General features: G+C 44.4%; 1 protein-coding gene across 1 annotated transcript in view; it reads right to left on the bottom strand.

Moving 5' to 3' along the window:
* The window catches only part of LOC121459057 (ankyrin and armadillo repeat-containing protein), a 42,805-nt gene extending 24,580 nt beyond the window's left edge, over positions 1 to 18,225 (bottom strand). Inside the window, exons 1-9 of the mRNA XM_041668568.1 lie at positions 17,625 to 18,225; positions 13,322 to 13,759; positions 11,155 to 11,318; positions 10,266 to 10,369; positions 8,429 to 8,609; positions 6,911 to 7,130; positions 4,563 to 4,764; positions 2,736 to 2,944; positions 984 to 1,088 (exon numbers count right to left, since the gene is read on the bottom strand). Coding sequence (XP_041524502.1) covers positions 984 to 1,088; positions 2,736 to 2,944; positions 4,563 to 4,764; positions 6,911 to 7,130; positions 8,429 to 8,609; positions 10,266 to 10,369; positions 11,155 to 11,318; positions 13,322 to 13,759; positions 17,625 to 18,225 — 2,224 coding nt within the window. The remainder of the gene's footprint in view (positions 1 to 983; positions 1,089 to 2,735; positions 2,945 to 4,562; positions 4,765 to 6,910; positions 7,131 to 8,428; positions 8,610 to 10,265; positions 10,370 to 11,154; positions 11,319 to 13,321; positions 13,760 to 17,624) is intronic.
* Between the last annotated feature and the right edge of the window lie 3,878 nt (positions 18,226 to 22,103).

Below are 22,103 nucleotides of genomic sequence, written 5' to 3'. Positions count from 1 at the left end.
CAAGTCTGCATGGTTGGCTCATTGGATTAGTGAAGGAACCAGGCCAGAGGAACCATGCAATTAGTGCAGTTTTTGAACACGGAACTACTCACAGGCCTGGCCTGACATTTTCTTCTAGTTTTCAATTTACAAAGGGACTGGAATAATTTATAGAAAGCGGCCATAGCAGTGCCGTGTTGGTTGGGCTTACTGTCACCATGACGACGTCATCTAGAAGTACCCAAGAGGAGAGCCTCTAGGCAGGACTGTCTAGGTAAGACTGGCCTCTGAGCGTGTGTGTTTGGGGGGTGGGGGAGGATTGTTTGGATTACTAATGTTAACTGATGTGGGAACTCACATACTATGGGTAGCACTGTGATGGGGGCAGGGAATCCTAGACCGTAAGTTTAGGGAAAGGGCTGGGCATGAGGAGGGATGCATGCATGCATTGGTTTCTCTCTGCTGTCAACTCTGGGTGTGTGTGACTGACTGACTCAGGTCCCTGCATCCTTGACTTCCCTGTAAGGATAGATTGTAACTTGGAATTGCAACATAAATAAACACTTTCTCCCCTGCGTGGTTTTTTGTCAAGGTAGTTTGTCACAACCTACAACAGACAGTATACTAAAGTTCTTTTTATTATTTCTTAAAATTTTAAGTTGTGTGGGGAGGGGGATGGGGAGGATCTGAGAGAAATTGAGGAGAAAATTATGACCAAATATATTGTATAAATTTTAAATTAAAAACAAGGCTGAGGCAAGAGGATTACAAGTTCGAGGCCAGCCTGGGTTATATGCGTGACTCTGTCTTGAAAAACACACATACATATGTGTGTGTATGTTTATGCTTTACATCTGATCCCAGCATTAAATATGTATTCCTATGTTCATATGCGTGTATTATATATACTATATATAATATATTAAAATGATTAACCTGAATAGAATATAGCTTTACTTAAACTATGACAAGAAGAAAAAGATAGTTAATATGTTTTGCATCACCTGCATCCAAAATACATTTCCAGTATTGGTCTTTGGCTAGGCAGATTACTTCTAAAGACATGACGGCCATCATCCTTCGCTTGAAACTTTCACACTGCAGCATCTCTGGTGAGTATGCAACAGAGAAACACAGCTGAGAGTCACAGCAGAGTCACCGGGATGACTGATGTCATTGTCATATGGTAGAGTGAACACACGAGTTGAAACCATCCCATCCCCAGATGCATGCGCCAAATCCCCTCTGTGTGTGGTCCTCTAGACTATCATGGGCTAGTTTGGATCCCAGAGGCCATCAAAGGCCCAATCACTAGCTTGGTGCTAATGGAAAATTATGGGAGCATTAAGAAGTGGGACTTAGTGGGAGGTTAGAGATCTCTGGGGGTAGCAAGTATCCTTGAAGGGAATTGTGGGATTCTGTCTCTCTGCTTTTCTATACCTCTCATGAGGCTAATAGGTCATGGGCCTCTGCCACAGGCTCCTGTAATACGTGTTTTTACTCCATCACAGCCAATCCTGGGAGCACAGATCAAGTGCTCTCTGCAGAAGGGGACTATCTTGACATTTGTGACAGAAGCCAACACAATATGCCCAAGACCTCTGAGGTTTATAGTATATATAGTTACCCCTTCCTCATATTTACTGCTGTTGCCGCGATCAATACTTTATTAATATTTACATTATCTCTACAAATACCAGTCTCATCTGGGCATTGTGGTGATCCACGGCGCTGTCTCAGTTCTCACTATTATTTTTCCCTGGAGGTGATCTTCCCCTACTTGAGATTCATTTCCCTGGTTTTCACTGACTCAGCGGCACTTCCAGAGCGCTGCCCACAGCTCCAACACCGGACACCTTGCTGACATCCCTGAAACTCCAGTGGCTTTGCTCTCTACTCCCCGGGGCCTTCCCACTTCTGCTCACTGGGGAGAAGGCAGCCTCCGCACCTGCTGGCCTTTCTGAAGGGACCCTGTGGAGAACCCCCGGCCTTGCCTGATCTCGCTCTCCATGAAGGCTGTGAGGTGGATCTGAGAAGCTTTCTTAACATTGACTTGGGATTCTCTGTGAGGCTAAGTCTAAGAGGTTCCGGCCTGGTTCCATCATGTGGATGGCTGCCACGCCCTCCCGTTTTCTCTTGAATCTTGACTGTTACTGCCCGTTTGAGGTTTAATCTTCTTCATGTTATCACAGTGGAGATTGAGGCAAGAGTAAATTCTGATATGTCCATTCAATTGACTAAGCAACCCTGGCCCTTGGTTTTCCGGCTAGATTGAACACAAAATTTCGCGTGAAACCAAAACGTGAAGAAAAGACTTTTCTAAATCTGCCCTGGAATGGGAAGAAAGAAGGAAGCAGAGGGAACCTTTGCCACTTAAACTTTCACTTCTTGTTTCTTCTTTGTTTTCTTTCGAGTTCGGTCTGTTGTGGAATATTTCTCCACGTTGATGGAGAAAGTAACTTTCTTACTTCTACGAAAGTTAGCAATGAAAGTCAATATCGCTGTGTAAATAGAGTTCTTCTGGGTCACAGAGCTTTGATTTTAGGTTAGAAATCAAACTTCTTCTGCACACAGAAAGATAGTTTCCCTTATCAACTGTGCTCCTGTTGGCTTTAATTCATAATCTTTAGTTGCATCAGCTTTACTTTTTAAAATATGTGTATTTGATTTATTCCATTCCAGCATATCAATGGTCGGTCATACTACAGAACAATCAGAATATTGATTTATAACGAAACCATAAGCTCTGTACTCACCTACCAAAGTTTTCCAAACTGGGAGCTCAGGGATATCCAATTCTATGATATACTTGAGTACCTCTGTGTGGAAGGTGAGCACTGACAAGTGAATGATATTGTTTCCTTTAGTGTCTGTTTTCCTCCAGTTGGCCCCCAGGGAGAACAGGTACTGGATAGTGTCCAGGGCTCCCGACGTGGCAGCGAGCAATAGTGGCGTGCACTGGTTCCTAAAGAGCAAGAACACATTGAAGCAGTCTTGCGTGCGCGCACACACACACAACATCGCGTGTTCCGCTACTGCACGGCTGGAGCAACTCCTTACCGTCGCCTTGTCTTCCTAGCATCTCGTTCTCCGCGTCACACAGGACTGCCTCCCCACCTCCCTGCCCTCCCTCTCAATTATTAGGACTTACAATGTGGTTGGAAGTTGCTACTGCACAAACAGTTAAAACATTAGCTTGTCTAATCTTTCCAAATTAGTGGACGCATAACCAGGAATTATCAACCCATTCTCCAGATATCACAGAGACTTGGTAGTTGCCAAACACAGTTTTTAATTGTGTTTTTTTTTTTTTTTGGTTGTTGTTGTTTTTCAAGACAGGGTTTCTCTGTAGCTTTGGAGCCTGTCCTGGAACTAGCTCTTGTAGACCAGGCTGGCCTCGAACTCACAGAGATCCACCTGCCTCTGCCTCCCGAGTGCTGGGATTAAAGGCGTGCGCCACCACTGCCCGGCTCAAGTTTTTAATATTTTATATCCAATTCCAAATCCCAGTTTCTTGACTGTAGCGGAAACTAGCCGTCTGGAAGCTGACTGTGTGGGGTTGGACAAGATCTTTGGGTGTTGGAAATGGTATCCAGGCCAGCATTCCGTCTTCCATCGTCCCTCAGAGGTAGGCATGGGAGAGGGCAAACGGTGTGGCTATAGGACGGAAGCAGAAGCTGCTTGGGCAGCTCTGTGAAGACAAAGGCGTGACCTGCCTCCTCCCCTCTATCTCTGCTCCTGTCGATAACGCAGGCACGAACATGGACACGGAGCTGCTGTGTCCCCTCTGTCTCTGCTCCTGTCGATAACGCAGGCACAAACATGGACACGGAGCTGCTGTGTCCCCTCTGTCTCTGCTCCTGTCGATAACGCAGGCACAAACATGGACACGGAGCTGCTGTGTCCCCTCTAACTCTGCTCCTGTCTACAATGCAGGAAACATGGACACAGGAGGTGATGTCATCTCGCACTACAGTGCGGGGAGCAAGGTGTTATGGAGCAATAAGAGAATCCCAGCGTCCTTCAGACCACCAAGCCAGTTTGCAATAATGCATAGGGCATTTGATGACCTAGACTACAGTATCCCTACAACAGGCTCAGAGAACCACAAGGGCCACCTGGTCTTTCGATTCCGAGACAAGCCTAAGGAGAGCGTACACCTCCATCCTAAAAGTTGCTGCAGCAGGATGAGACAGAAGACTATTGGAGATGTTCCTGTTCCAATTGTTCTCTCTAGATACAAGCAGTTACTTCTGCTGCGCTGTGGCTCTATCTGCTGTGATCTGGAGACATAGGGCTACCTGCTGATTATCTAGGAGACAAGAGCAACGGTCTCCTCCTCAGTCACGTGATTGCCTAATAAACCTATCTGTAAAGCGGTATTATTGACATGTCCTCTAGAAAACACTCACGGGCAGATGATTGCCCGGGTCTTTACGAAGTCTAAAGTTAAGCCGGAAGAGAGGGGATGAGGACCCGAGAGGACGTCGGTGCTTGTGACCTTCCAAGCCCCCAGACCAAACACACCTGACGGTTGTCAGGACAACCGCGGCTCACATCCTTACAGATGCCCCGTAACTCACTCAGCGGTGGCCTCGGCCTCTAGCAAGCTGGGGTCCTTCCTGCAGAGCGCGATGAGGATGCAGATGTTGTCGTAGAAGGCGGCGAAGTGGATGGGCATCCAGCCTCGCTTCTCGGTGAGCATGTAGTCAGCCTTGAAGCACAGCAGACAGATGGTCGTTTCCAGGGAGCAAGCTTGGGCGGCCAGGTGCAGGGGTGTTGGACCTGAGACGAACAACAATTGCTTCAGTAGGCGGGGCTAGCGCTCCTAAAACCAATACAGAATAAATAAGCATGCCTTTATGAACCCAGCCACACAGTTAGTGATGTAGAATGTAGAAATCCTCCAAGCACTAAAACAATCCCTGGGGCAGTCTTATAGTTCTTTGCTAACTTGGAGTGTCTGAAGGAATCATACCTTTTCGTGAGTAAAGAAAATAAATATGCACCTGCTTTTTGAGGGTCTTGCTATGTAGTTCAGGTTGGGCTGGGGCCTACTATAGCTCAGGATAGCCTCAAACTTCAAACTTGAAACCCTTCGGCCTCAGCCCCCTGATGTTGATGCTGTGATTACCAATGTGCACCACCCTATCTTGCTACATAGTTTCAAAAAGTACGTAAATGGGGCTGGAGAGATGGCTCAGTGGTTTAGAACACTGGCTTCTCTTTCAGAGGTCCTGAGTTCAAATCCCAGCAGCTACATAGTGGCTCACAACCATCTGTAATGAGATCTGGCGCCCTCCTCTGGCGTGTGGGCATACATGGAGGCAGAACGTTGTATACATAATAAAGAAATCTTTAAAAAATCTTTTAAAAAAAAGTACGTAAGTACACAAGATAGTCATGACAAAACAGGCTTGTACTATTTTACAATGAAGAACTGTTTCATTAAATGTCACTCAATCAGAAGTTTCAAACAGCCTCCTTCTTGTTCTGGTGGTACTTTAAATCTTGTGTGTGTGTGTGTGTGTGTGAGAGAGAGAGAGAGAGAGAGAATACAATATTCCTCCAGCACAATAAGGCAGCCAATTCAAGTACCTAAGTCCCTCTCTGTCCTTGCCATTTTGGCCTTTTTAAAGTAGTTGTGTTTTTGGTGGTTTTTTGTTGTTGCTGTTTTGTTTATGAAAGACTCTCCTTAAATTACCTTATACAGTAATTACCTTATAAATTACCTTATACAGTAACTCTAAAGGTATGTGGCTGGTCTCTTAAATGTGTAAAAAGGTATAAACCTAAGGGTTTTTATTTTCATGTCCAATGCTTATTTCAAAACTTTGACCTTGGCCAAACGTCATTCCTTAGCGCCATATATCATTTCTGCCACTAGGTGGCAGTATGTCCCAACAGAAAACTTGCTTGTGGGCCCAGGGGGTGGAGATTGAAGCTGGTGCCTTGCAGGTGGAGTGAGGCACGCACCCCCACAGCTGAGCTACATTCCCCTCTCGTGGCTGATTGCGGACAACCTGCCCAAACCACTCTGAAACCAAGCGGAGACTACAGCAAATTCCCAGTTAGCTGTCATCAAAAAGGAACGCCTAACATGAACATCAATAACCATGGGCGGGAAAATTATACTTCAAATTGAATGCGAAACTTCGCTCTTTTACATCTTCATCCAACAAAATATTTGTGAAAATATTTGTGGATTGTTTACTATAAAAAGCTTTTTTTTTTGGCAATTGTTTATTTTCATGCAGCCCAGCTGGTCTTGCACTCACTCAGATAACTGAGGATGACCTTACCCTGTTTTCTGCTCCAGTTGCCCCACCCCCATGCTGGAATTACAGGCTTCTGTCCCCACACCCAGTAAAAATGTTTTAACTTATATAACAGTCTTTTAAAATATATTCGTTTCACTTAAGCCTTACCGTTTCTTTCTTTTTTCATATCCATTTTGGAGGACTCTGCTTAAAAAGGAAATCCACAGAGAAACATGATTACCAATCTATAGCTGTTTCCTAAATTCGAAAGAACAAAACGACACCACATTGAAACAGAGAGCAGGATTACATCGGACAACGCGGAACGCAACCTCTGACAGAGACACGTAGGGATGGTACACACACCAACTACCAGGTCAGAGAGGACCTGGAAACCCCGTCTTTCTAAGGCTATGCAAGACTTGCCGCTAGCCTAACACGTTGATTTAGCGTGATATTGCTAGCAGAGTTACTTGTTCATGGTGATACTTACCTATTTATCAGCAAGGGAAAATCTGAGAAGACAAGGATGGCTGGAAGATGTTGAATTGCCAAAGGTTCTTTCCACACTAAGAAGTGCTGAAAGGACAACTGGTACCTCGCTCTGTTTAAATCGTTCAATTCTGCTTTATATTAACTAGGCTCGTTCGGTATTGAATACGGATCGGTACCTTGGCTGAACATGATGAAGCGCCTCTGGTTGACATTGAAGTTGGCGTTGCACAGCTGACAGATGATAGAGACCCGGTTGTGCAGGGCCGCGTGGTGGAAAATGGCGTAGCCGGCTTCATCGGACACGTTGAGGGTTGAGCTTGAGGTCTTGCGGCTGAACGTATGGAAAACGGCAGACAGGCCTCTTTCCACGGCTGACTTCATACCAAAGGGGATACTCTAAAAAGTTTTTTAAAGGTCAGCGTTAGTTTTTAAAATTGTCCTTTATAAAAAGAAGGCTAGACTGTTCTTTAAGGAAGGGGCACAGAACGTGTTTACGGAGTTGCATGAACGCGTTTTTGTTTTTACCACACGGCCATGGAACGCCGGTGAAGCCTTCTCCCTGGAGAAGGTTGAAACTCACAGAACTAGGAGACATGGAGAACATGGAAATACATTTGGAAAGACTGTCTCCTTTCTTCCAAAGTCAACTGTAGCTTCACTCTGCAGACCATTTCAGCAAAACAGACTGATGTTTTCTGGAACTACTTTAAACGCAAATGAAGACCACCTACCTGCTTCCCTCCAGCTAAAGGCCAACTCAAGAAACCAGAGCTATCTAACTAGAAAGAGACCTTTCCTTCTTTCTCCAGGTCTCAGACGAAGAGGTAAAACAGCACGTTGTTCTTTGAGATATTCTGATAAATACTTTCAACTGGAGTTGGTTTCAGCGTTTTAAATGTATGGCTTTTGAACGGATAAATGGGAGGGACGTGCCTACATAACCTTTGAAGGTGGCAAGCCCAACAGATGGGTTCCAGCATCGGTGGAGACTAACAGATTGGTTCTGGCAGCTAAGGAACCTAACAGATGGGCTCCAGCAATCAAGGAACCTAAGAGCTGGATTCTAGCCATTAAGGAACCTAACAGATGGGATCCAGCAATCAAGGAACCTAAGAGCTGGATTCTAGCCATTAAGGAACCTAACAGATGGGCTCCAGCAATCAAGGAACCTAAGAGCTGGATTCTAGCCATTAAGGAACCTAACGGATGGGATCCAGCAATCAAGGAACCTAAGAGCTGGATTCTAGCCATTAAGGAACCTAACGGATGGGCTCCAGCAATCAAGGAACCTAAGAGCTGGATTCTAGCCATTAAGGAACCTAACGGATGGGCTCCCGCAATCAAGGAACCTAAGAGCTGGATTCTAGCCATTAAGGAACCTAACGGATGGGCTCCAGCATCTATGGAGACTAACCAGACGGTTTCCCAAAGCCAAGGTGCCTGACAGAAGCCTTACATCATACTGGTTTTCTGGTGCTAGGGCCTGATCGTCTCAGAGCCCCTGCCATGCTGTTGTCTGTCTGTCTGTCCATAGCCACTAATGACTCTTCTAGTAAATTCCATCACCCCCAACAACCGATTCCAGCGTCCTTTTGAACCTCGTGTCCTAGGCCTTCCACCTAGGAGAGAGTGCGGGACGCGGACATATGGTCATTTGGAACTTCTCCACACAAAGTTATGTGATAGTGAAATACCTTGCACTTCATGGCTTTTTTGAAGCCAAATTTTTTCTTGAACTGCTCGTGTAACTGAGCCTCGGTCAGCGGGAGCCTCTTCAATCGCAGGCTGTTCACGATCTCATTGATGGCTCCCCACCACTGAGTTTTATACAGTTGCTGGTAGAAAATTTCAAGGTCAAAGTAGATCACATAGTAGCTATAAAAGAATAGAGGAAAAGGCGTTTTTCATAGCTTTTAAGTAACTTGCTACTTATTTGCATTCTATAAAGACTTGCTTATTCCATAATAACTATGAATAAAACTGTAGCTTGAGCTAGACTTGATAGGAAAAGCACGAACATTGTTATCAGCTGACTTTGTATGACAATTACCCTTTTATTGACCTTTTGGGTTGGTCCGGATTCCCGTGACGGAGGCTAGGCACTGTTTGGAAGCCACTAGAAGGTCAGGTTCTAGGGAAAGAGTCCTAGATTTCTCTTCCACCCTGTTTTCCTTCCTCCACACTGTTGAAATCAAATGTGTCCACTTCCAAGATCAGTGGCGTCCCAGAAGCCTGACAGAAGCCGGAGAGTAAAAGTCCATTCACAGATGTTCCCAGGATCTCCCACAGCCTGGCAGGGACTGTCTATTCAATAGGTGCTGGGCCTCCGAGCAGGAGCTTCCTCTTCAGAGCGGTAACAAAGCATTTAAGACACAAGATGTTTCCATGGCCTCTGCCTATGAGGAAGAGGCCCCTTCACATGGTTCTTAAATATCTGCGTCCTCACGCTGCTCTTCTTCCTCAGGACCGTAGTCGCCAGGTCTTTGGCTCCATGCTCACAGTCCATGAGTACAGGCAGTACCCAACAGAAAGATCTACTATGCTCCATCCTTCATCTTCATGTTCCTTCTCATCTTTTATCCTCCTCATCCCTGCACATCTTCAATGTGTACAACTTGTATTTTTACCTCTTCCCTTTCTTTAGCTTTCCCCATTACCCTTTAAATCGCTGCAAATAGCCCCCCTTAATCATAGTCTCATTAAAGGGTTCTAACCAAACCACAGCCAGCTTGAGAGAGAGCTCTTCTCTCTTGAGTTGTCATATCCTTTTGTATCTGACGCTTTTTCTATTTCATATTCTACACACACGCCATTCGGCTGCTCTGTTCCCCAGTCTCCTGCTTTCTTCCTCGTGTGTTACGCCCTCTCTGTCTCCTTTGCTCTCTCTCTCCCACGTTTCTCCCTATCCCCTTTTTGAAATTTCTATCCTGCAGAATTCCAGACTAGGTCCTCAGCAACCTCCATTCCCCCCGAGGAACAAATGGCAAACGGACCTTCCAATATGTTTTTCTCCACCTTTGGTCCAACTGTTTCCTCTGTGCTCTATAACCCATGTTTTCAAACTTGTATTTGCGGTAAATAATAATAATGATGTTGATGATGATGATAATGATAATAATAATAATACAAGAACATAGTGCATGAAAGACCCAAGCAACACAGGAGGAAATACATCATTTCAGAAGAAGGAAGGCCCAGCAAGGTCTGACAGAGGGTTTTCCATGGAAATGAAGGTGCGTGCCGTGCCCACTGCTTCCAACTGCCCCTCAGTTTCTGATCCCCATCACCATCCCTATCTGACATCTGTGCTCATTGTAAGGATGGATTCTAAGCTCTAAAGTCACTTGCGGGCTCTATCAGAGGGTGTGAAATGATAACTACCTAGCGCTCTTTTGAATCCGTCACCCACAAGACCATCACTGGTCCAGGATTGCTACCCTAAGACTGTATACAACTTTGGCCTTTGACCCTTTCCTGTTCTCTGCGAACATTCAACAAGCTCTGGTCAGTATAGAGTGGAAAGGTCCTCACCTCTTTCCATAAAACTCCATGACTGGAACTGAGTAAAATTCTTTGTATCCTGAATCTTCTACAAAGGTTTTAGCAGCACACTCCCGTATCTGTTCTACATTATTCTAAAATACAAATCACACAAACTTAATAATTATAAGATCTATTATATGAAATTGTATACATGTAAATGAAAAGTAAAGATGAAGAGAAATTCAGTAATAGCTGTATGTATCCAATCCTACTTTGAGAATGAGTAACAAATGTTAAAAAGAAAAAAATAGAAGAGGCATGATAATATATAGTGTATACAAGAAAAACAACAAATGGATAAGGGGATTGATGTGTGTGATGTCACCAGATTCTTCGGGGGCTCTTCGCAAACTCAAGACTGCCTTTTTTTTCTTGTCATGATCTTTGAGAAACATAGATGGGTTAGCGTTAAGTGTTCAGGGACTTATTTCTTTTTGGGTTTGTTTTCTTTTTCTTCCTTTTCTTTTTTTTTTTAATGAACTCTCTCTATGATGTGTGGTTAGTTGGCTTTGAACTCATGATCTCCCTGTCCCTGCTGGTATTTCAGGTGTCTGCCGCCATGACCAGCCAGCCGTGTGTCCATGGATTTCTACTGGGTACTGTCGTTGACGATCCAAGGACCAAGACTGCTTATTTGAAATTTGATAAACCTGTGACGAAAGTAACTGTCTCTGGTTTGTTTGCCAGATTATTCTCCAACACAGCTGCTTAGAAGTCGCTGCACTTAATTCATGTGAGCTTTGTGATGTGTAAGAAAAGCTACTGAGTTGTGACAACGATTGTACGGGGCCTGAACCAACAGAAGCTCTTTCTCAGTGAGAACTTATCAAAACAGCTCGAACAGCAGCATGTTCAGAAACACTAAGAATTCAGAAACCTTAAAGTCATCCATCGCGTTCTCAACAGGGTTCGTGCTGATGTCAAATTCAATTCCTCCGTGGACGTGGAAATACTGGTTTTCTTTGTAGTCAAAATTCTGGCACTTAAAATCTCGACCGTAGATAAAGGGAGGCAGTTCTCTCTCAGTCTTGACTTTGTCATCTCCAGAAATAGAAAGAAACTTCCGTTTAAAATGTGAACAACACAGAGATGATTGTATTTTAGATCTCTGTTTATCATTCATGTCAACAGAGTGGAAAATCCAGATGAAATTAGAATTTGGCAATTACTGACTATAAAAGTAGTTATTAGTCTCTCTTTCTCACTACACACACACACACACACACACACACACACACAAACACACACACACACGTAAACACATACATACATATATATGATCTTTTGAGACAGGGTTTCTCTGTGTAGCCCTGGCTTTCCTGGAACTCACTCTGTAGACCATGCTGGCCTCAGACTCACAGAGATCCACCTGCCTCTGTCTCCGAGTGCCAGGATTAAAGGTGTGCACCATCACCGCCTGACAATAAAATTTATTTTTATGCACTTTGAGCATGTCTTGTGGTTTTACTGTATAAACTATTCAAAAGCTTTGTTGAAATATTCTGATTGGCAGCTATGAGTAAGCACTAACATATACCTCCTCAATTATTATATAGAAAAGCTGTGATTTGGGTAACTTTTGTTTAAACAACAAAAAAAACTTCCTTGAGCTTCTTTAGGCAAAAGAGACACTATAAAGAACCAAGTAGGCATTTCCATATGTTCCAACCATAGCAACTCCTACAGTCAGTGTTCTGTTGCTATAGAGACCATGACCACAGCAGCCCATATAGTCAGTGTTCTGTTGCTATAGAGACCATGACCACAGCAGCCCGTACAGTCAGTGTTCTGTTGCTATAGAGACCATGACCACAGCAGCCCGTACAGTCAGTGTTCTGTTGCTATAGAGACCATGACCACAGCAGCCCGTACAGTCAGTGTTCTGTTGCTATAGAGATCATGACCACAGCAACTCTTACAGTCAGTGTTCTGTTGCTATAGAGACCATGACCACAGCAGCCCGTACAGTCAGTGTTCTGTTGCTATAGAGACCATGACCACAGCAACTCTTACAGTCAGTGTTCTGTTGCTATAGAAACCATGACCACAGCAACTCTTACAGTCAGTGTTCTGTTGCTATAGAGACCATGACCACAGCAGCCCGTACAGTCAGTGTTCTGTTGCTATAGAGACCATGACCACAGCAGCCTGTACAGTCAGTGTTCTGTTGCTATAGAGACCATGACCACAGCGACCCTTACAGTCAGTGTTCTGTTGCTATAGAGACCATGACCACAGCGACCCTTACAGTCAGTGTTCTGTTGCTATGGAGACCATGACCACAGCAGCCCTTACAGTCAGTGTTCTGTTGCTATAGAGACCATGACCACAGCAGCCCTTACAGTCAGTGTTCTGTTGCTATAGAGACCATGACCACAGCAGCCCTTACAGTCAGTGTTCTGTTGCTATAGAGACCATGACCACAGCAGCCTGTACAGTCAGTGTTCTGTTGCTATAGAGACCATGACCACAGCAACTCTTACAGTCAGTGTTCTGTTGCTATAGAGACCATGACCACAGCAACTCTTACAGTCAGTGTTCTGTTGCTATAGAGACCATGACCACAGCAGCCCTTACAGTCAGTGTTCTGTTGCTATAGAGACCATGACCACAGCAGCCCTTACAGTCAGTGTTCTGTTGCTATAGAGACCATGACCACAGCAGCCCGTACAGTCTGTGACAACAACAGTGTGACACATAGGCAGTGCTGGAGAAGAAGCTCAGAGTTCTACATCTGGACCTGCAGGTAGCAGAGAGAGCGAGACAGTGGGCCTGGCTTGAGCTTTTGGGACACCCAGTGACATACCTTCTCCAACAAAGTCACAGCTCCTCCTAATCCCTCTCAAGTGCAGCTACTCCCTTAAGACCAAGCTTTGAAATCTGTGAGCATATGGGGGCCATTCCTATTTAAACCACTACATCATTTGATGGAAATAATCAGCTTCTATTACAGGAAAGTAATGAAAACATATATGGGACTTATCTGGTAAATAATTTTCTGGCATCCCAGCAAAGATGAGATCTATTTTTGCTCATCCTCTTACCTGAAAAAGGTGGAAGCAGACTATTTAAATACGGAACTTTCATCTTCTTTTTTAGGCTGAGTAAAAATGGAATCAGAAAACATATTAGCTTCAGATAGCCCATCCCTTTTCTGATTTCTTTTTTTTTCTCAAAGTGCTTTTGAATAACTTTTTTCTGAAGATACAGTCTTTGCTGTAGCCTCTGGTAAGTGCAAATATCAAGCTGATCCTGATTGTACTTTATGGCATTAGTAAGCCAATAATCTGTCTCGAATATAAAGACATTCTCGTGTTGTTGAACTTGGGTGGTACTGAATGTTAACTTCAGCATAATATTTTCCGCGTATTTCATAAATATAGCCTTTTCCTCGGGGCTGTTGGGCTCATAGGTTGGATCCTCGTTCATGTCTTCATCATAGATTCCATAAAAATCTGGATCATTTGTGATATCAACCAAACCTTTGCGGGGGAAGAAATAGAAGAAAGAAAAAAAATAGGTAGTAAGAGACAAGAGACAAAGAAGAGGGCAATGAACTTGTCTGGGCCTGGTGCAGTCACTGAAATCGTGGATGACCGCTGTGGATCCCTCCCCCTGGGTCTACATAGAATTAGGCCCCTCGGAAGTCATTAGGAGTGGCGGTATTGAAACGACCTAACTGCGACACTCACAGCTAACAGGTTCCTGAGAAAGGAGAGTCTTGGCCTTATGTCATGGACCGTAGAAGTACACAGTGAGCACTTCATAGGTGCTTCCGAGGCCAGCCCTTCAGAGATGCATATCTCATGGAGAATAGACCTCATTTAGCAAAGCGATGGCACATCTCATTACCCTTGTCCAGCAAGGTGGTTAGGTATATTTGCCTTCTGAAGGTGTTGGCTGTCTTCAATGCAGACCTCTTGTGTGAAGCCATAAGCCCTTTGCCTTGCATTACAGCTTGGGGATTATTCTTCCCATAGCATTACAGTGTTCTTTACTGGGCGCAATTTCCCCTATGCATTGGTCTATAGGATGGCTCCCTCCAGCAATGCATGATGCTGGCAAGGAAGTAACCGCAGTCAATACCTTTACTCTCTCAACCAGGTCTTTGTGTCAACATAGAAGTCTACCCCCCTGTAATTATTTCTCTTGGCAGACAGTTGGCCTATGTTAGTGTTCAGGCCAAGAGACCTCAACTGAGACATTCACAGATGCCCAAGGTCAAGAATTACGGCATGCCTAAAGTCATTGAGCCAAGGCTCTCAGAGAGATAGGGAACGAGAGAGTCCTGGACTCATTCTACCAGCATCAGATAGGAAAGCGTTGCCCTGAGACTGACTTACACGTTTCTCCTTGTGAACGGAAAAGGGTGAGATGTCAGGAGAGTGTATCACGAGCTCTCGTAGGCCGTGATGCAATTACAGCGTAGTTTGAGAACGGTTGTGCTCATCTGTGATCTCCCGCATGAAATAACAGCCATGGTCTATCCCCATTGCCATGCAATTTCATTCACTGTGCACATGTGATCTTAGAATTGCATCTCCATCTGAGAGGTACGCACGTCCACGGATGGTCAGATAGATGACTTTTTATTTAGTGATATAGTTTTGATATGCAGAATATATACTGGGACATGCTTCATAGCTAGAGTTATCGTCCCATGAGGCCTACAGACACCTAAAAGCCTGCCTTGCTGACTATACACAATCATCTCATTATCACCTCAGAACAAGCTCAACTAGACTAAAGGCGTTTTGTCAAAAAAAAAAAAAGAAAACTTTACAGCTTATGCAAGGTCAGAGTCTCAGATGTCCACCAAGTTTACTAAGAAAAGCATGCTAATTCTTTACTTACCAGTCTGTAAACGAAAGACCTATGCCTTTGAGCCTATATCACTGTTCCCCCTGCCTGATCTCTTCAAAACCTTGGAACCCTTACGTTGCTATGGCAATGGCTCTGCCCTCATTGCTTATCTTAGGAACGCTTCTGACCAGTAAGAGCTAATACTGACATCTCTTTTCTGGTGCTTCAAGCCATGGGGAGGAGAAGAACTTTTAGACTAGATTTTAGAGATGAGACTAGAAGAGAAGCAGGCAGAACTTGTAAAAGGATAAAGAATGTAGGACAAATGAGATTGTAGAGAAAAGGAGGAGGAGGAGGAAGAAGAATAAGGGGAGGAGGAGGAGGAAGGAGGAAGAGGAGAAGAGGAAGAAGAAGAGAAAGTGAAAGAGGAAGAGGAAGAAGAAGAGGAAGAAGAAGAAGAGGAGGAAGAAGAAGAAGAGGTAGAGGAAGAAGAAGAGGAGGAGGAAGGAGGAGGAAGAGGAGGAGGAGGAAGAGGAAGAGGAAGAAGAAGAAGAAGAAGAAGAAGAAGAAGAAGAAGGTAACAGAGAATAAGTATTGGGATTAGAATTGAGACAGAGAATTAGAACTGAGAAATTATAGACAATTAGGACAGAAGAATTAGAATCGAGGCAGTAAAATAAACAGATAACAATAAAGCGCACATGAATAGAAAGATCTGTGCAGGAAGATTCCTTTTCTGTAGCCCTCAGACTTTAGTCCCTATGCGTATGTCTGGTTTTTGAACCCTGAACTAAGACTTTTGAGGCAGGCCCTTAAACGTTTTCAACAACCTTCAATTCACTGCTAGCTCTAACCAATGATGACAGAAATGGTCCTGGCTAAATGAAGTGGATCAGAAAGCAAAACCATAATTCACAAATCTGAGAAAGGGCATGGTCAATAAGGACCTGCTGATAGGATGAGAGGGAGTTAGGGGTCAGGGATGTGAATGTCAAAGCATCATATGTGAGTATGAAATTGTCAAGGAATATGCTATCCTTGTGTGACCAGGTCACACATCCTGTGCACCTGCCAGGCCTAGTGAGTCTCTCAGGCCTCCTTTTGCCGACACCATTCCAAACCTGCAGGCTGATCCCTGCTTGCACATCCCAGGTGCTTGTCCGGCCAGGAAGCTGGGCTTCATGGTCTACAATCCTTATGGAACTGTTTGTGTACTGGCCTAACCTGGCGAATCCCCAGCACCCCAGTCCACTGCACACAATTCTCATGTTCCCAAGCACACCTAGGTATAGGTAGTGCACCTTACACACCAGCCCAAGCAGATGCAGCCCTTTGTCCCATTGGTACACGTGTTTGGTTACCACTGAAGTGGAATCATGCCTGTTCCACCAGTCTGAAATAACACTACCTGAAGGGGCAACCTACGATTTCCTCATCTCACCTGATCTGAAATCAACCTAACTTGGGGGACAACAGAAACAAAGCCAAACTTCAACTCAGCAGAGGCAGACTAGAATCTCACATCAGACACGCGGCCAACAGAATAAGTCCACATGTCCAGTTCATGAAACAAATACACAAAAGGTACAAAATGTCAACACAGTATGTCTTCTCTAAGACCCATCAACCCTACGGAAATGCTCTCCAGTGAAAACTGGAACACAGAATTGAAAAGAAAAATCTTAAACACGATCAAAGAATTTAAGGACTTAACGAGAACAGAAATAAACTTTCAAGTCACATCCAAGAAAGTGCAAATACGTTGTTCAATGAAGTGATAATTCAAACTCTAAAAACTGAATTCAGTAAAGAGAAGATGGAAATACTGAAAAAAATTCAAGCAAAAATGAAGATAGATTGAAAAACTCAATAACCCAATTAAGAGAATTTAGGGGAAAGCCTTGCCAGTACAACAGACAAAGTAGAAGATACAATATCAGAATAAAGTAGAGGAATCACACCCTCACCCTGACCAAGAATATGAAAAAATTTTAAAGTCACAGGAAAGAAATATACAAGAAATTGGGACACCAAAAGACCAAATCTATGAATGGTAGGCAAAGATAAAGGGGCCCAGCTCAATGACATAGCTACCTGTAATTGATACCTGCTTGCAAAGAATAAATTAATTTTCTCCAATAGAGTCTCATTAAGTCTACTTACCACACTTCATGGTAGGCCTCATGCCTAGCAGTTGATGGCCAACACAAACAAAGTCAATGGTACTTTTGTAGACTTTTTCTCTCCTATTGCTTTGTTTGGGAACATTTTTGTCTTAATGGTCTTTGGCTTGCACACTGTGGTTTCTGATTTTGTACTTGTGTGTGTGTGTGTGTGTGTGTGTGTGAGAGTTTCTTTTTTATTTGTTTTCCTTTTTTTAAAAAATAGAGAACAAGAAAGGAGGAGTTGGGGAAGTGGGAACAATCTTGGAGGAGTTGGGAGGGAGTATGATCAGAAGATATATTGCATGGAAAAGTTTATTGTCAATAAAAGAGAAAAATGGTTTGTAATAAAAAACAATTAAACGGTGCTAAATTCTCTTACCTGCTGAACTAAACTCGGAAAATATGTCTTTAGTTGTTTGAGGCTTCCCATCTTGGTCAATGTCCATGATTGTGCGCCACAATTCAGAGAATCTGGCTCGTTTCTCCTTTGGCATGTATATTCCATGCCACAGTGCTTTTAGCATATAGTCAATATGGATCAAAATCTGTCCAATTCTGGTATCATAATAAGCTGGAGGTAACTGACAAGAAGAACTCTGATCATAATTTGCTTCTAAACTGATGGAAGGGATTTGATTTAAGCAATAAATTCCAACAGCCAACTCCCTTAAGATCTGATGGACTTCCCTGTAGTCTAAGTGGGCAGTGGGGTCCACAGGAGTCAGGAGGATGGCTGTGGAGAAGCCCACATTATTGATTTGACTCATGAGTCCACACGGGATGTCCAGTTGAGAATGGACGTCATCCTTGGCAGCCAGCCAGCTGACTATGGCTGTCGTTAACAATTCCTGTATTTCGCTGCGTTCGTACTTTTCAAAGAAAGCAGAGGCATTTCTTTGCACTGCTAAATTTTCCAGGTAGGTTTCTTCATCTTGAATTTGATCAAATCTAACTATGCCTTTTTTGGATATTCTTAACATTGCGAATTAAATCTAGCGTGTCCTTCTTGACGTTTCTGCAAAGAAGGAAAAGACAAGCAATAGCGTTTGTCATGGCAACAAAGCTGTGTTTTTTCTAGAATAAACACGAACCTCTACACTTTCTAAAGTTAATCTTTTCATGGTCAATCTGTACTGTTTTCAATATCCCATTAATTGCACCACAAGGCACTTCAATTTGAATCAAAATACTTAAGGTTGTAAAATCTTTAACATTCATCATGATAGATGATTTGAAAATCTCTGCTTTTCAGAGCCAAGCGGCACTGAGTTCTCAGTGCTCTGCCACCTCTCCAGCATCCAATCACACAGATCGTCTCTTAATATTATATATAACATCTTAGTTTGTGTAAGTCTATTCTACAATGTTCGTAATGATGAAATAGCTTGACACGCTTCCCATTTGTCCTGTTTAAGTTTCTATCGCTGTGATAAACATCGTGACCAAAGGAACTTGTTGGGGGAAAGACTTTATTTGGCTTCCAGGTCGCAGTATATCCTCGGTGGGAGTCGAGGCAAGAACTGAAGCAGAGACCAGAGAGGAACACTGTTTACTCATTTGCCCCTTCCAGCTTCGTCACTTTGCTTTTTTATATACCCATGACCATACCACCCACAGGGGGCCGGGCCCTTCCTTCCACACCGATCATCAATCAAACAAATGTCCCTACTGGGTAGTGATGGCGCACACCTTTAATCCCAGCACTTGGAAGTCAGAGACAGATGGATCTCTTCTGAGTTAGAGGCTAACCTGGTCTACAGAGCAAGTTTCAGGACAGTCAGGGCTACACAAGAGAAATCATCTCAAAAAACCAAGAGAAAGAAAAGTCCCATAGATGTGTCTACAGAGCGATATACCGGAGATGTTTGTTTGCTTGTGGTTTCTTGTTCCTACATGACCTCAACTTCTGTCTCCCTTGGCAACAAGCTAACCAGAACTTCATTAAATGGTGTGTGGCTGTATTTCAGAAAAATGTTGTTTGTATATGAGAAGCTACTGCTTATCTTCAGTTTTCATTGTGAAGATTTTTTTTAAAACTCTCTCCCCTTTCCACCCCATTTATCTCTCTTTTCCCCGCACATGCTGTTGCTGTCCTCTCCTTCCTTTTCACCCCTAGATGCTCCCTCTCTTGGGGTGTTTCAGTTTAGGTCCCCACTCATCGGCTGAGCTGTTGTTCCTCCTGCCTGCTGAATGCCTGCTTTCACAATACTAATATTTTTATTATATTTATTTATTTATATTTATACTAATATTTTATATAACATTTATATTTATATATCTACTCTGCGGATGTATAAAAACGAGTATTTTTCTTTAATGTCATTGGCCTACGTTATACAGGGATTTTCAAAATTTAGCCTGCACCTGTTTCTGGATCAGAAGCCTTGGGGCAGAAAATTTGCATTTTGTAGTCAACGCTGCCTACACAATCCGGCTCTGTAGGGCATTTTTTTCCCCTACTACTTCATAGAGGCTGGCGTGTAAACTAAGGAGATGACAGGACTTGATGGGGGGCTGTTTTCAGAAGCAGACCTCCCGCTCTAAGACTTGTGATCATAATCAGTATCCACCAAGGACATGGGAAACGACAGGAAAAGGGAGAGGCCTACTTGGAAATACTTTGCTTGTCTAGCAGAGTCGCGTTCACGATGGTCACTAAGGTATTCCCAAGAGCAGACAGCCGTTGCTTGCGATGGCTTCTCGATGGTTCTGAAGAGCCCCAGAACCTCCGGAGCGCGAGACGGTCAGGGAAGCTGGGCCGAAGTTGATGGGGAGAACTGGGAGGACCCCAAGCTGGGTAAAGCTGTCTTAAGGCCCTTCCTATACGCAGGCTGCGTCTCAGGAAGACGAGCGTGGGCTGGCACGGCCTCTGTACATTCTGCTCCAAGGCCACAACCTCGGGATTGATCCCATGAGGACAAATCCTCTAACTTCTCTCGAGATCTCAGTCCAGAAACATGTTCTGTCACTGCTACCGCGCATCTACTAAATGCAAAGAAAACAACAGGCGCCTTGGAGTGGCTCGTGCCAAGGTGCCAGGCTCTGAGGGTCCCGGTCTGGAATCCTATTGTGCAACAAACGTTTACCGAACATCAATTATGAGCTAGGCACCATTCCAAAGACTGGAGATGCAGGGGAAAGAGCAAAACCCCAAGGAGCTTAGAAACACAAAAGTGCTTGCCAACGTGGGGTAAGGTGTGGACCGCACCAAAAAGAACGTCCAGATGTCTGTGGAGCGACTTAAAACGAGGCCGGGAAATGAAAAAGCCATCCATACAAATAATTGTTCAAGTTGCTCTTCTGGGACCGGGACGCCGTTGCTGAGTGTGAGAAAATAAACCGCCGCACCGAAACCAAGGGATGGGAACACAAAATGAATATGCAAATCGGGTGAGGGCCAGCGTGCGACTTTGAATTCATATCCCAGATAACTGGGCTAAGGCGTTCCTGATGCAGGTCAGGTGAAGGCCAGGTGATGGCAGCAGTGATGAGGGTGGAGCGCTGGGGCCTCTGAGGGGGGCTACTGGGAACAGATTACGGGGTGGCAAGGTGTTGAAAACAATGACCCTTCAGTTCCCATCAGGACCCATAGGATGTCAAAACACGATTCTAAGTTCAGCTGTGAACATAATTCTGTGTACCAGAGAAACAAAGGAAGGCCAGATGATCTCCCGAAGGTATCAGAAAAGGATTAACAGGCAGCTGGGGCAAGACTACAAATTCACTTACGCTAAAAAAGGTCGACTCGCCAACATAGAGAGCATACTGCTGACATCCAGGATGGAAACCTGAAATTTAACATTTGAAGGTCAGCTGGAGAGAGCAACTAGGGTTACATAATGGGGCTCTGTCTGTCTTAAAGAGAAACAAGAGGGGAGGGGGAAGGGTGGACGGGAGAGAAAGCAGCTACAGCAGCTACGGGCGGTTAGGGTCAGCAGAAGACAATGAAGCGATGGCCAGGAGGCCCAGGGAAGCCATGACTGGTCAGAAGCCACGGGACATCTCATGGATTAAGGGAGAGGTATGGCCTACTTCGCTGGCTGCAGCAGCCAGATCAGGGGAAGTTTAAGTCCCCCTTAATTTTAGACTGAGCAGTGAGGTTCTTAGTGGTTGGGGCAGAACTCCTAATAACTGCAGACACTATGCACGAAACTGCACTTACCAGGGAATAAACTCGGGGCACAGGAAAGCCTTTATCAGGCTAGTCGGTCAGTTTCCTAACAATTCTTTTCTACAAATAGCTATCAGAAAGGTGTCAGCCCTAGTTAAAGACTCCAAATAGTAGAGTGTGGGGTGGTGATGAGATGTGGGGGGGTCATGATGGACAGTTAATGGGGTACGCAAGGGCAGATCAGCAGACTGCTATCAGTTCGACACACAATACAAGGGGTGACAGAGAACGGTCTTTGATTGATAGGGGCCCATTTCTGCTTGTAGTGGCGAGAGAGCAAGCAATGGGATAACCACAGAGAAGGCGGAGTCACGATGCAGACACACCCAGGATGGGACTCCTAGGAAAACAACTCTATGGTGCCTCTGCTCTTGGACATCCACTCGACAGAGCTCAGAAGTCAGTTTGTCTAAGAGACTTCTGTGCTGGCCAGAGGCAGGTCTCAGGCTAACCAACTGACCTTTCTGTGAACGGCTAAGCAGGGGACAAGCACAGCTGAAGGGCCAGAAGATATTTAAATTAGTTCTTAAAAATTCCTCAAGTAGGGAAATGAACTGACAAGGGCATTAAGTCTGCCAAAGCCTAAGCCAAGGTTGCTGAAGACAACAGCAAACTGAGTTGTGGCTACGGCTCTTCTGGAGACTGGGGAACAAACTGTTTGACACACAGACACTGACTGGTTTTTCC

Source organism: Microtus oregoni, unplaced genomic scaffold, assembly GCF_018167655.1.
Source record: "Microtus oregoni isolate MIOR12 unplaced genomic scaffold, Mior012 000018F_ref0000195, whole genome shotgun sequence".
Taxonomy (NCBI): domain Eukaryota; kingdom Metazoa; phylum Chordata; class Mammalia; order Rodentia; family Cricetidae; genus Microtus; species Microtus oregoni.
The sequence above is the reverse complement of the archived record's forward strand: the minus strand, read 5'-3'. Positions and strand labels throughout refer to the sequence as shown.